The sequence below is a fragment of the Homalodisca vitripennis genome, chromosome 1, assembly GCF_021130785.1.
Source record: "Homalodisca vitripennis isolate AUS2020 chromosome 1, UT_GWSS_2.1, whole genome shotgun sequence".
NCBI classification, from domain to species: domain Eukaryota; kingdom Metazoa; phylum Arthropoda; class Insecta; order Hemiptera; family Cicadellidae; genus Homalodisca; species Homalodisca vitripennis.
Window position 1 is genome coordinate 78,033,091 of NC_060207.1, and position 15,595 is coordinate 78,048,685.

The 15,595-nt window shown below is 32.5% G+C and overlaps 1 protein-coding gene across 7 annotated transcripts in view; it reads left to right on the forward strand.

Moving 5' to 3' along the window:
* The window catches only part of LOC124365295 (focal adhesion kinase 1), a 173,040-nt gene that overhangs the window by 124,456 nt on the left and 32,989 nt on the right, over nucleotides 1-15,595 (forward strand). For 6 of the 7 annotated variants that reach the window (XM_046821285.1, XM_046821302.1, XM_046821289.1 and 3 more), the window contains 8 exons: nucleotides 1,516-1,704; nucleotides 3,256-3,333; nucleotides 5,294-5,516; nucleotides 10,323-10,367; nucleotides 10,522-10,626; nucleotides 11,401-11,580; nucleotides 13,077-13,293; nucleotides 13,902-14,092. In XM_046821285.1, the coding sequence (XP_046677241.1) occupies nucleotides 1,516-1,704; nucleotides 3,256-3,333; nucleotides 5,294-5,516; nucleotides 10,323-10,367; nucleotides 10,522-10,626; nucleotides 11,401-11,580; nucleotides 13,077-13,293; nucleotides 13,902-14,092 (1,228 nt within the window). The remainder of the gene's footprint in view (nucleotides 1-1,515; nucleotides 1,705-3,255; nucleotides 3,334-5,293; nucleotides 5,517-10,322; nucleotides 10,368-10,521; nucleotides 10,627-11,400; nucleotides 11,581-13,076; nucleotides 13,294-13,901; nucleotides 14,093-15,595) is intronic. The other variant, XM_046821273.1, reaches the window with a different exon arrangement.

Below are 15,595 nucleotides of genomic sequence, written 5' to 3' on the forward strand. Positions count from 1 at the left end.
TTGGATTCCTTGTTCCGGGGGGTACACAACTAGTTCAGCAATGTTGTGATGAGAATGTGCTGAAAGGGTGACCAATTTCCCACATCTAACCTTGGGTTCCTCGTTCCGGGGGGTACACAAATAGTTCAGCAATGTTGTGATGAGAATGTGCTGAAAGGGTGACCAATTTCCCATATCTAACCTTGGATTCCTTGTTCCGGGGGGTACACAACTAGTTCAGCAATGTTGTGATGAGGATTTGCTGAAAATGTGACCAATTTCATAAAAGGTTGCAGTGATTCATTTTATTATATGGTTTATGCTTGTGATGCACTAAATATTATCATTTAGTATTGGTCATAACTTGAGTCAGGAAATTGGGAATACTGATGAGGTGTCAAAAAAGACTGGAGTTGGAGTATTGATGGCATGGGTGGAGCTTGTGTAGTACCATACATAGTTCTTTCACTTAGTGTTTATAACGCAGTTCATTCGCCTGTGTCGTCGACCTGGCATTTTGTATTTATGAATTGTTAGAATATTCTGATTATTTGAATGATTGTTACTTTAATGTATAACAATCCAACTGTGAAATGAAACAGTTTCAATGTTGGAATCTGATTACAAAAATCATGATATAGAAACACTCAAGATATTTTTAAAATTTTCCAAATGGTGACTTGTTATTCTTTTACTTGATAATCATCAACAGAACACGCAAACAAGAATGGTAGTAAATTTGGGAATTTGTGCTTACATATCCTTGACAGACCATTGAATAATAACAGGAATATAAGATGGAGCTTGTTCAGTGAATTTTGACTGAAGTTTGACTGATGCTAATGGTTGCTGCCAAGTTAGTGACTGACAATAATAAACAATGTTGAATTGGATCATGTTGAGCTTTGAGGTTAAAAAAATTATAGTGAAATCACACTTCAAATCAAGAATTGCTAATACATTTTTATTGATTGAAGAGGGAAAAATCCTGCTTTTTTAAATTTTCAAGATGGTGAATGTTTAATTGATGATAAGTCTTGATCTGGATTACCATCAACAGCCCGAGCAGACAATAATGTTAGTATACTCGAGGACTTGTGTTCATAGACCGTTGACAGATTGTTGAACAATAATAAGAATGTAAGACATAAGAAGAATAACTTAAGTTCAGTTCAGCGAATTTTAACTGAAGATTTGAAAATGAAAAGAGTTGTTGCAAAATTTGGTTTCAGAAAATTGATTTGTAAGCAAAATCTACCTAAAAGTCTATTAGTTCAAGCAGGATTTGAACTTGAATTAACTTTATAACTCAGATCATGACGGCTTAGGGCGTTTGGCTCCCTGTTTAGACAGAAATATAGCCTTAACTGAGTTCCTAGTTTACACTGTAGGTAAAAAGTTCAATGTAATAATTGTGCTGTATTAAATATTTATTTTAGTTAAATTCTGCATGCTTGATTATAGCAGTGATTCACAGTATTTATATATAAGTATGTGTCACACATTTCTTACTAACAATGTTGTCGGACTGTATAGGTGGGACTACACAGGTTTATGCCGAGGCCAGTACTGGAGGCAGCCAAACCCAAAAACCTGCGTAAAGCTATCCAAGCCCAGTTCAAGAGGGTGGCTCAGCTCTCCGAGTCTGACTGTATGTTTAAATTCTTCGAGTTGTTGAGGACCCAGTACAACTACCACCATGAGAAGTTTACCTGTGCACTTGGGGTGAGTAGTAGTTGTATAAGTTCACTTTTGCTCTTCAATTTATACAGATTTCCTGAAAAATATTAGAACAGTATAATACAATTTTATATTTATATTTTTTTCAACTAATAAAAATAAAATTGCATATAAATTTAAAGCCTAAAACAAAATTTCTTATGCCATTGGCAATTATATCTGCCTTCTTGGATGGAAGCTGTAGATATAAAATGTTAAATTGAAACATATGTAAAATTACATTAAATTTAAAAAGTCTGATGAAGTGAGAATAATAATAAAAATATACTCAAATTAGAACCCAAACCTATAAATAATGACAGCCATATAACCTCTTGAGTGTGGGATAGAAACTAGGGTATATTTGTATATTGTAGTTAAGTTACAAGAATGCCTCTTGCCTAACATACAATCCAACTTTGTATAGAAGTAATATCATCAGCTGATGTATTCACTTATGTTAGTAGCATGTAGAAATTATGTTATTTGTCTACTACGCAATTCATTGTAACAAAGAAAACAAACAATGAAATGGTATGCTGTTATTTACTAAGTTGGTTTACATTCAATAATTTTTATTTAATAAATCAAACTGACCTAATATTGATTTTTTTGTATTAATTTACTGTTAAAATTGAAAATTGAATTTTTAATGCTCTTGCACAACCACATGTAAAGGACTTTGTATGGGATTTACATATATTATTTCATGATATAATAAAAAGTCTATGTATTACAGGTGGTGTATACAAAAATGGTATATATCGTACAATGTTAATCTACAATAGTTTTTACAGTTAAGAAACCACATCATGAGCCCTATGTTAGCTTTAAATTTACATACATCTTTTACCTTGATTTACTTATATTTTAAATGTTTAAGTACTTCTACTTACGCAAATTAACTTTTTGTTCTATATTAGGTAATACATTCCAGAATTCCACAATATAACAGTATTATTTATGGTACTGCTATAAGAGATTTCTATAAACTCTTGTAATGCATAAACAAAACTAAATTTAGAACTAACATCACAAATAAATAAAGCTCTGATTGCATTGGTTGTTTCAAGTTTGTTATTATAACAATGGTTGACTTGAAAGGTGACAATATTTCGAGCACTTGTCATCATCATAAGTATTTTTTAAACATATAACAATTGAAAATGTTCCAAATTCTGTTCTTCTGCTGTTCATATGTTTACTCACCAGATCCATTAATATATTTTGACATAAACCAACCTTTATTAAATACGAGTTTAAAGTTATTTAATATTTAGGGTATAACATATACAGATTAAACCTAACACTGAGCTCATTATCTGATTTTTGTATAAAACCTGGTATCCACTGTTACTTTTAGACTTTTTATATGTTAAGGTCAGAATATAATTCTGTTAAAACAATTGCATAGCTAAACATAAAGCAACATAAAATTGAAATAATTTATAAAAACATTCTTTTGAAGTACACTATTGTAGTTTTAAAGTACAATATATTATTTAAGTTAATTGTAAAATTTGTAGATTGATAACATAATGATGTGGATATTTGCAGTCTGGGTGGTCTATACCAGTGGAGATTGTTATTGGTCCAGACTTAGGAATATCGTACATGACGCCTAGGGCTCCTGTGGTGAGTAACTCTGTTTGTTTTAATTCCCTTACATTATTGTTACCTATTTCTTTGCACTGTGGATTGTACACAAGTGATTTGTACCTATATGTTGATATAGGTTAAAACTAATTCTTATTAGTAGTATTATATTATATTTAATAAACCATCTAGTTTAGGAAACTTTATGTAAAGTTCTTAAAATGTATTTATTAAGACAAAGCATATTGTTATTCAAAGAAAGTAAATATGTAATTAAAAATTGTAGAAACAAAAATAAAAACAAAGTTTTAATAGGGAGTAAATTAACACTTTTCCTTATTTGGTAATTCTGATTCAAAAATTAAAGATTAACTGTCATGATCTTAAGTTATTTTTAAACTGAAAAAATTCCTGAAAATTATATTTATTTAAACTACAAGTTATTTTGTTGGTAAAATGAAACACTGTCTCTATTAATACAATATATACGGAATAAATAAGTGAAATTCTCTTAAGTAATTCATGAATACATTTGCTGCAAACTACTACTCACAGATGTCAAAATTACATGTTTCTTTTATTTTTCTATTGCTTTAACTCTCTGCGTGCTATAGAGATGTTTTACTGGTGTTTGTAAATTAATTTACAGGCTATCTCGTATCTCTATGTAGCATTCAGGGAGTTGTTAAAACTTGTGTGCTATCAGTAGTAAAGTGTTGTTAGTTCTACAATCTTAACCTGATCATTCAGTTGTAAATAAGGGATATTTCTGTACTTATGATTAATCTGAAATTTCTCACAGTTTTGTATGATAACTACTCCATGCGGTATTTAGTAATTTTCCTATTTAGTCTTTTTTACCTTTAACCCTTTGAGTGCCGGAGCATCGCTATTTGCGATCCTGCATTATATGCAAGAAATGCCAGAATCGCTATTTGCGACTTCTGCAGTAACGCTTATATTTTATATATTATTTATCTAAATTGGCTCAATGACTTACATACACATTCCAAAGGCTTCAACGTAACTTTTGATGTAGGTTTTGTTGCATTCTGGTTAGATTCTGATTTTTACGGAGGTTGTAAAGTGAGCGCGTCAGTCGAGTTTAGAATCGACCGCTACACGGACGAGCCATCACACTTTGCGCTGGTGTTTATTTCACAATTGATTGTAAATATTGAAACTTTTTAAGTGTAATTGGGTTTGTAGTTTTAGTATCTTCAAATTATTTCGTTTGTGTATGTTGTTCTAGTCTGTGTGTAAGTAGAACAATGACTTAACTGTGAGTTACGGTGATCGTAAGCTGCTAGTACTTTACTAAATACATTTGTATAGTTTTTATTTTTTTTGTGTTTGTTCAGTGATATTTATAAACAATGAGTCGTAAAAACATTGTTGACAATGAAGACCTAGTATTGCAGGCATTAGATTTAAGCATTAGCAGTGTAGACAATACACAGAGTGTTAGGTAGGTTAGAAAATTTCTAGTTTTGTAGTGGTTCTTATTTTCATATTTATTTTCCAATCTTTATTTACAAGTACTGTATAAAAAAAGTTTCTATATGTATTTTTGTAAATAATTAAATGGAGTATAAGATAGAATAACTAAAAGTGAAAAAATAAAATAGTTCATTTTGGTTAATGATTTTTTATTGGTATCCTAAACACATTAAATAAGAGATCAATGTATTATATTTATAAAGAAAATATATTTATCTACAGAAAAAACAAAAACCCAGGACATTATACCAATAAATAATTTTGTTATGGATTTTTAACCAGACCCTTGCAGAATCAGACATTTTCACTCAGCATTTTATGCATACCATATAGCAAAACGCCGTGGCACTCAAAGGGTTAAAGTGTCTCTTACAGTGATTTGATAAAACGTCTCCTTAACTTTTATTAATAATTTAAAAAGGCTCCATAAAGACCTCATTAGTAATTTAAAATGTTCTTTATACAGCCTCATTAGTAAATACACAATTTCTTTACATAGCTAACCAAAATCGCAGAGTTCTCGTCAGTGCTGGGGCTACAGACACTAGTAAGTGATTGTGACACTCACCGCAAGGCTATGCTGCAACTGAGGGTGGCGGGAGCTGCTGAGACCCTCACTATCACCTGCCCCACCCTTGCTGAGGCTGAGAGCCTAGCAGACCTCATTGATGGTTATTGTCGACTCATCAATAACAACAATACCTCACTCTGGAGTCGAAAAGGTGAGGTCAGATACTCCAAATGTTGTACCTGGATTGTTTACTCTAAAACTAGAGGTCATTATTTCTGAGATTAATATATGTTATGCAGATAACAAAGAAAAGTGTACTATCTAGCTATTACTACAGAGTGTATAGTTGATGATTTTTAACCATTTAATGCACTGTAAATACTATTTAAATGCTGATTAAACAAAACCTTACTTGAAACCTACCTTAATGAACAAAACTGTGAATGTTTGCACTAGGTACTTGAAACTAGTTGATTCCTTGATGTGATATGGCATTTTCACGGTGGATTTAGGAAAACACAGAGCAATGGACTGATATGCCTCAATTTACAAAATGGTAGTAGATTACAAGTGTTGGAAATAGATGCTTTTAGGATGAAATAAGCTTTTCATACCTTCCTATGTATATATTTTCTTGATCGGGGCAATAAGCCATACTGAAGTACGGCAGTGAAAAAAATTAGGCCAGAAGTAAATTACAATAGACAAGGATGATGAATTTTCCCTGGAGGACCTGATCAGTTGTTTTCAGCGGTTTGTAGAACTGCTGAAACCATAAACTAGTTGGCCTCATGGTACACTTCTGGGGTGTGCAAAAGGCCCTCGAGGTTTAAGTGCATGGCAATAGGCCGCCCGTTAGAAGAGAAGAAGAAATTGCAATGGCCGGAAGTAGACGCTCTTTGACCAAAGTGGAGATTTCAGTATATCTTCCAGTGGCCATCAATTATCTCAAGAAAGTTTGGTGTGTCATTTAACCCTTCGACTGATGACCGGCAGCACAGACGTTCATCGATACTGCTTGTGAACTGATAAAGACGGCACAGTCGTCGGTCAACTTTCCACTATTATTACACAACGAAGTTATAAAGACATAACTAGCACTCGACTGGTGCATCCACTACTCTTTAATACCAATTCGTATGATATAGTTTATATTCATAATATTACTCATTGTCAGCTGATATCGATCCAAATTCCGTACAGCACATAGCTGACGGACTATGCAGCTGGTGACGTTCTGCATGGCCTTGACTTTGTTACTACTGTTGTTAGATTATTATCATGTAGGATAGTGGTTTACAATTGATTGTTATGTTGTGAAATAGGCGATTCTCGTTGTTCAAATGATATACGTGACCTTCGGATGATGAAAATATTAGTTCTGATGATGAAAGTGACATATTTGCAAATAAATTTCTTGGTCAGATTTGTTGTCAGGTAGTCTGGATGATTATAAACCGGTGGAATGTGAGTTGGGTTGTGAAAATTGATAGTTACAGTGGAAAAAAATCATTATGTGATATCCTTCTTGACCAAGGAATTCATCAAACACCAATATGGATACACATTCTGCCAAAAAAGTTGTGCGTACTTTATACTTTTATAAACAAACTTTTTTGTGTTGTAAATAAGTGTATATATGTTATAATCTTTTTGTTCACTACAAACTTTGTACATTTACCGTATCTTACTATCTCAAGTAATGTGAAAGTTCCACAGAGTAAAACAAAAAATTTACAATACATATTTTTCAATTCATGTACAAATAAAAAAATCAGTACTCTAGTAAGTGCATATTTTTATTATTTTACATTTTTCTCTGGTTTCTAACAAAAAAATTGAAGGTTATTTTTGACGATGGAAGGATTGTGAAGGAAACAGGATTTTTCCGTTTTGAGATCTGCAATCTGATCTAGGAAACTATCAGATTGCAGATCTCAAAACGTAGTGTTACTATTTCTTGTTTCACTGCACGATGGCAAATGTCCGGAAAAATCCTGTTTCTTTCACAAAAAAATTGATATATAACACTTATTATTTAGCATTTAGCACATTTTTTTTTAATATCTGAAAAATATGCTACTCAAAAATAAAAACCGGTGTATCATTCTAGGAGTTTCTTATTACCAGTCGGAGGGTTAAAAGAATATATCCATGTCATCCTTGTTATTCAGCAGAATATTGTGTGTGAAGCAACAGAAAACAGCTAGTTCATATATATAGTACATAAAACGTAAAATTGCTCTTAAACAAATCATTGTTTTGTTTTACCTAAATATCTGTGTAAGTTTAGTCCAAAATAACAAAATTTTGAATTTCTTGCAACCTTTCCACAAATTTTGGAGACGTGAATGAATATTTAGAATTTATAAAGGGTAAGGTTCAACATACACTACAACCTCATTTATCTGGAATAATTTGAACCAGAGCTGATCTAGGTAAACGGAAATCCGGATAATCTGTTAATAAAATAAAGCTCGGATAATATGGTATTATAGTAAATGCTATAGGTTATATATAAGAAGGAATTTATATGTTACAAATATAACAATAAAAGTTAACCAATTCATTATTTTGTTCTATATAAATTAATAATAAAGACAAGAAATAAAATAAAAAGTAATGTGTTTATGGTTTCTTTAAGAAACTGTCTGACTGGTAGACTTCTTCCGGAAAGTATGATCTTATAAATGTTTGAAGGTCATAATTTCTCCTGATGATGTGTCAGACTAGTGGTCTGGTCAATAATCGATTGGTCTAGTGCCGTAGCATCAGAGTGATTCATGACCTCTTCCAGTACTTCATTGCTTGAATAGTTTTCATTGTTAGTTGTCCTGTGTTATCATTGAATAGCAAGCTGTTTGTGCAGTTTTTAAGTTGGCCATCATATCGGTCTGAAGCCAATAATTTACATCTATCAAATTTACACTTATCTTCATCTTGTAGGCTTACTATAACTCAGTTAATTAGCCATACTATTGTACACGTTCATATAACGTATCTGTGGTGGGAAGGGTTAGTTTAATGTAAATGTAGAGTTTGTTTCCATTTCATCTTCCGTTTAGTGCAGTGAAATCTGACACTAACAGACTAGACTCCTGGAATTTGGAGTCCACATCCGTCTAAACAGGTTTAAAAGAAGTCGACAACGAACAAAATTCCAGACGCTGCACTAAGTGAGAGGTGAAATAGAGCTGAACTCAACATTCGTATTGTACATATTATTCTGAACGATGGAAATGTGTTAACTGGAAAAGAAATTATACTGGAAATTCAACCAATATTGTTTATTCTTATCTAATCTGTAAAACTAATCCGGATAACCCAGAGAAGTGGATAAAAGAGGTCTGGTTAAATGAGGTTGTACTTTTTAATTCTGGATTTTTTGTGATTTTCTCATTTTTCCCTCTCTAAGTTCATAGTACAGCTATAATGTTACTAGGCAGTTAGTAACAGCCATTATTTCAATCTATGTTTTCATTGTTATTGAATTATAAGTGGATATAGATATTTTAAATATTTTAATGTTTTTACCTACAAAAGGTTTTAAAATTTATGCTCATTTAAAACTTTGAATAAATTTATGCACATTTTCTAAACAGCCTACTTACTACAATTTCTATAATTAATTGTAAAATTCTATAATTTCTATAGAATTTTGTGTAATACATAAAAACAATGTTTTTATATACACAAGTTTGCTAAATGTTTAGACAAAAAACTTGTAGGCATTTATATAGCTAATTTTCTTTAAAGTAGATAATAATAATTTAGTAGATTTTAAATTCATAATACTGGTTAAATTAAAACATTAAAGAAGGAATGGCTGCCTTAACCCATTGGCCTAGTAGTTTTTCTGGTGCTGCATGGACCTGAACTAGCAATTAATTTTGCTGAAAGTGTAAAGGTTTCATATAATTTTAATAGTAACCTAACTAATTAAGTTATTACCATGGTTATTTTACCATCATGTTTCTAAGAAACTAGGCTACATTTTACAATTAATTATAAAATTAGTTTTTATTTAGTTTTAAATTTACTAATAATGTTAATTATAACAAAAATGTTGGGGTTTTTATGTAAAAAGACTTGTTTTAATTTTTTTCACTATTAAAATGATTTATTATCTACAAACTGAATATATATTATTGTTCAGTAACTCTTTGTCATGAAAAATAAATTATATTAACATTTTTATCTAAACATTTATTATTTAAAAAAATTATATTTGAGTACTCATCAAGTGCAGTTTTTCCATCACTTTGCGCGGGTTGCAGATTTTGTAGCATTCACACACAATTTGCATATAGAAACACAGAGCTACACTAAAAAAATACACTGTAAAAATAAAATAAAAGTAATAAATAAAAAAATAAAACTTCACAAACAAACGACAAACGACGTTGTTTATATTTTGCAGGCTAGCCTTTTTGCAACAAAACAAAATTTTACAGAATATCACAAATAAATATTTAAATGGATTTTATAAAACTACTGTAAAAAACTTTCAATAATATTGTCAGAAGTGCTAGCCGTAATTTTAGATGTAACATAATCCTAGTATGAACACAAAATAAGCACTGGTAATAGATTACAATTATTGAAAAAAGATTACAATTATTACAAATATTTTTCTGCCATAGTTGGCACACCTGAACTCACCAACAACTCAAAAGGTCTGCAGAAAGCGTATTGGCATACCATCTAATGGGAAAAACTATAAATACTTTAAATAGTACATCGCAACGTCACCAGATCGTGCTGCACACGTGAGTCCAGGTTCGGTCCGTGCATCACTGCACGTGGTATATATGTGAGTCTAGGCCAATGGGTTTAAAACCTTGTACCAGTGACTTTACATGCCCGCTCAATAGTATGGTTAAATACAACACAAACATACTCTATACTCTTTATATATAACTTTGAAGTTAGTATAGCTTTACTTTATAAGCATGATGTCAATTGTTCATTAGAATTGATTAAACTGACTTTGTAACAATGTGTTGTAATTTACAAGCTGCTATTTGGAAGCGATTCCCCTGTCCTTGTGCCTCTGCTAAAGGTTTGTGTGTTTTATAGCTAATATGATTTCATTCACATTCTAGGTTAAAATAGTCAGTACTAATCATTGAAACTATTCTATCTTGTTTTACACATGAATTTTAAAATATATTAGTAGATAATTTCTTTATATAATAGCAAAATGTATATTTTAGAGTCAGCGAGGCATAGGAGGGAAGAAAATGATCGTAATGGCACAATACTATCAGAAGACTATGCGGAGATTGTGGATGAAGAAGGAGATTATTCTACGCCTGCAAGTGAGTGTCTTTTTATAGGTGGGGTTAGTGCATTTTTTATTGTCAACATTTTAATACAAAGGATCTCCAGAAAGTTTCTTAGGTTTTATTGAAACAAAGGAAGGGGTGGGAATACCAGTACACATCAAGCTTATATTTGCTTATACTTTGTGTACAGTTATAGTTTAAAATGTGCAAAGGGATTCACAATCATGCACTTGCAAAATATGGTCTGTAATTCAATGTATATTGGCAACAAACTGTAAATCAATTGAAATCCATCAACAAAACTGTGAGTTTGATTCATGGATACATTAAAGGTACAAAGCATTGCATTGTCGATTTTTCACAATAATTTAGTACAACCAAATTTTGTATAGCAAAATAAACTGATAAATCGCCAAGATTATCAATTTGAGTAAGAGTATCAGCTCTTTGTTGTTAATACTTACTCAATATAAACAGAATGTGCGCAAACCATTTACTGGCATTTCTTAACAAAACCATAATGAAAAGAACAATGGTAAACAACAATGTAACTCGTTAGCAGATTTTTATCAGTAAAAAATCAGTTATGAGCTAATCAGACAAGTAATTAACATGGTGAATCGTGCTATAAATTAATACGATTTTCCTAATAATAAGACATTATTGATGAATTAATCATGAATTGAACATTTTTATGTTATGTCTTTGTAGAGAATTATAAAATAAACATGTTAAAATTGTACCACATCTCAAACGTAGCTAAATATAGTTATAGCTAATGATTTTATGCTCTGGTTCTGTTTATAGCGAGAGACTATGAGCTGAACCGCAGTCAAGTTGAGCTTGCAGAGATCATTGGAGAGGGTCAGTTTGGGGACGTCCACAAAGGCACATGTAGGGTTAGAGACAACAGTGTTCCTGTGGCTGTCAAGACATGCAAGGCTGATGCGGACATGGCCACAGCTGAGAAATTCTTGGAGGAGGCTTGTAAGTAACATACTGTATTCATATTTTATTAACCTTCTCATGCCAGTATAAATAGATAGTAAACCCAAGAATCCTCCATATACCATAACAATAATATATTGAGAACCACTAATAGTGATATAGTTAGGAATTTACACAAACTGGTATGACACTTAGTAGTGAGTGGAAGTGAGAATGTGACTCACGCGCTTGTGAGAAGTAAGTGGCATTGCCTCATGTTTTTCCATAGCCTTCTGGTGTGATATTACCTCATGACAGTGGAAAAAGAAGCCACCTCTGATTCTGATGTGTTGATTGTATCTCATGAAGTTTGCGAGATCCATTGATGCCTAGAACCAAAAGGATTTGATTATGTGATCCAAATGGTATTTCTTTTATGGGTGTATCCATCTCTGGAATTAATATTTTGTACATTCTTTAATACAGTTTTGATTATTTAGCAACATTTCTTCAATCATGATTGGGAAAAAAATAAATCATTCTTTATAGTAACTTATGAGATTTTATTAAAGGAATCCTTCACTGAATAAACCAAAGTCTATTGAAATCAAATTTACTTTTTTTGCAACACGGAACTGTATTGTTTATTTCTATTGTCATATTGTTTATCAGAAGCTGGATATTACCGTCCTTATGTCAGGTTAGGTATAAGCTGTTTCTGAATATTGGCTGAATTTGTGGCTTGGTGCTGTAAATCCATCTACTCAGTGATAAAATATTTGAAATATATGAAGTGATAAGATTTGGCTACAGTATTCTCATGCAAAATGTATGTTTTTGTACCATTCCCAGTTAATTTGGAAAAAGCCTCACCAAGAGTAAAAACAAAAAATATTATTCAGTGTTTCTAATCAAACCTAAGTGGCTCCAAACTTACATTAAATTAAGAGCTCTTAGTTTCATTGATTATTAGCTTATTTGATTGGTCAACTCCTAAGTCATAACAGGAATACACAGGCCATTCACATTCTTTTTACACATCATTCATTTCATACAGAGAAATTGAAATATATATTCTGTTTTCCCATATGGTTAGAAACGAAGGAAATTTTCATTGCATGCAAATAAGAAAGGTCTTCTGGGTAATTTTGGCACCAACAGATTATATTCAGGACGGGTAGATAGGTATTGAAGTTTTCTTTTGCTGAAATCTTTGTTACAAATTCATAAGGTCATAAATTTTGATGAGGAGTAATAGTGGGGTATTGTCACTTGGAAACTAGTGCCTTGTGGACGTAATGGAAATACCTGCATTAGATCTAGGTTGAAATTGGATACATTGGAGAGATTCATTGTTGTGTTTAGTGCCATTAGATTCTTCAGATTTATGTAACATCAGATTTGTCATAGTTTGTGTTGGTTAGACTAGACAGATGTAAAACAACGGGTAATTAACCCCTCTAGAACGGACTCTTCTCTACACATTATAAATAATAAGGCTGTTCATTGCAAAAAGCAATAAACTGGTTTTTTTATTCTGCTCAATACTTGTGCAGACATAATGCAGCAGTTTGAGCATCCACACATAATCAAGCTGATTGGTGTGTGTTCGGACTCGCCTATCTGGATTGTAATGGAGCTAGCCAAGCTGGGAGAGTTACGTGCTTACCTTAAGAGCAACCAGCCACGCCTGGACCTTGCCACCCTCATCCTCTACACCTCACAGCTGAGCAAGGCCCTGTCCTATCTAGAGAGCAAGAAGTTTGTTCACAGGTCTGTTAAATAATAACAAGTAATTTTTATTACCAAAATCATGGTTTTATTCTCTATCTGTAGTGTTAAGTACAAGGTTAAGTATTCAATATAATAAAAATATGTAGTTTCCAAAAAAGACATAATTGGTCTCTTAAATGCTACAGCCACATTGTTTATTTAATATGGTATTCATAAAAAACTAGGTATTGTCTTTAACCTCTTTGTTGCTATGAGGAATTTGAAAGTTATTCAATTTTGTATATCCGTTACAAAAATTATATGGATATTTTGAATTTCACCCAACTTGAAAATATAATTTGTTTAATGCTTGATAATTTTATTATTAATTTACTTACTGAATTTCTTTGGATTAGATAATTACATAATTTTTAGATTAGTGTAGTTGGAGTAGTAAAATCGTAATAAAATATTTTAAATTACATTTTATAAGTTGATTATTCAAGTCAATATACGCTCTAAAGATTATATCAGACTCTGACATTTGATTTGTTGCTTTTATTACAGAGCGTAACCAAAATGTTTAATATAAATAGTGTGATCTTATTTTTCCATTAAAGCCTTAAGTAATAGTTCGATTAACTTCAAGATTGTTTTCACTGTTACAGAGACATAGCTGCACGCAATGTCCTGGTGTCGTCACATACATGTGTGAAGCTGGCAGACTTCGGCTTGTCACGGTGGGTAGAAGACCAGAGCTTCTACCAGGCCTCCAAAGGGAAGCTGCCCATCAAGTGGATGTCACCAGAATCCATTAACTTCCGGAGGTTCACCACTGCCAGTGACGTTTGGATGTTTGGTGAGATCTGTTTTTAACTTTTTTATCGAAAAGTGTAAGAGAATTAATCAAGAAGACTATTCCTTGATTGGAAAAAATATTCTAATATTGAACTCTTTCCTGGCACAATTAGCTTAAAACGCTTTTCAACCTCTTTTTTCTGAATATTAATGACATTATAAAAAAATATTTTATAGATTGAACATTTTATTTTCCTAAAAGATTTTTTATAGCCCTCATTAAAGTTAGAACTATTGACCAACTTAAATGTTGGTATCTAAAATACAGATTTGTTTATATTTTTTATACTATAATTTTTAGTGATTGGCTGATAAAATAATTTAGAATCCGCACTTTTGTTAGGACAAGAAGCTTAGACAAATTGCACTTAGTGCTATAAAAACCTTTGAGCTACTTTCGGAGTTACATGATATTCTTAATGGGTAAGGTAAGGGGCTGTCTCCTGTCGAGGTCCATGAGGAAGAATTTAGGATATATTTCAAGTCATGTTCCCTCGGAAGGTGGGAAAGCCAGCTCTGAATCAGCCTCTCCAGTGAAAGCAGGCAGGGGGTGGCACACCCTTGTGTCTAGGCTAGCAAGAACCTTTGACTCTTAGAGAATGAATCCCACCAACTCTAAGGCACGGTGCCGACTGCGACCGGCCCGGCCCAGCCCGGTCCGGCCCGGCCTTTTATACTCTGTCAAAATGCATACAATCAAATGGACACCTACCCACTGCGACCGGTCCGGGCTGGGCCAGTCGCAGTGGGCGGGTGTCCATTTGATTGCGTGTATTTCGACTTCACAAAAAGGCCGGGCCGGGCCGGTCGCAGTTGGCACTGTGCCTAACAGTCATCTCTCACAGTAGACTAGACCTTTTGATTAACCTTACACCCCAGAATCTCTAAATGTTTAGTTAATGATGTGCCACTCTGGGACATTCATAAGGTTGTCCAGATTTAAGTGACACATCAGTTTTTGCTGTATCCAGGTGGGTTCAACTGGAAGTTATAAACCAGCTATAAGTGAACCCTCCTGGGGTTTTGTAATAACATACTTTGAAAATATTGGTATCTGAATCGAATAAAAAGAGAATCATCAATACATTCATACCACTAAGAGTCAAGGTATCGCGGGTGGTGAATTAAACTCATCCCTCGTATTTTTTACATTTCAGTATTTAGCTGTTAAAATGTTTTAAAATTTCTTCACTATACCTCTCCCACGAAATTAGAGAAAACTCAAAATATTTTAACTAGTTTGACATTAAATTAAGAGTTTCTTTGTTGTTAATCTTTTAACTACCACAGTCTAGACAAGTCATGCAGGGCAAGTCTTGTGAAAAAGCCAAGTCCAATATGTCTCATTATCAGCTGTTTTGTTATCATACTGAGAACTGTTTTTTGTGTCTAATTTAGCTATTAGGTCATAAACAGGAAGGAGATTAATAATTAGATTGCAGCTACAATCTTGTGTATACTAATCAAACTACTTTTTTCTTAGTACAAGAAGTAAGGACTCATT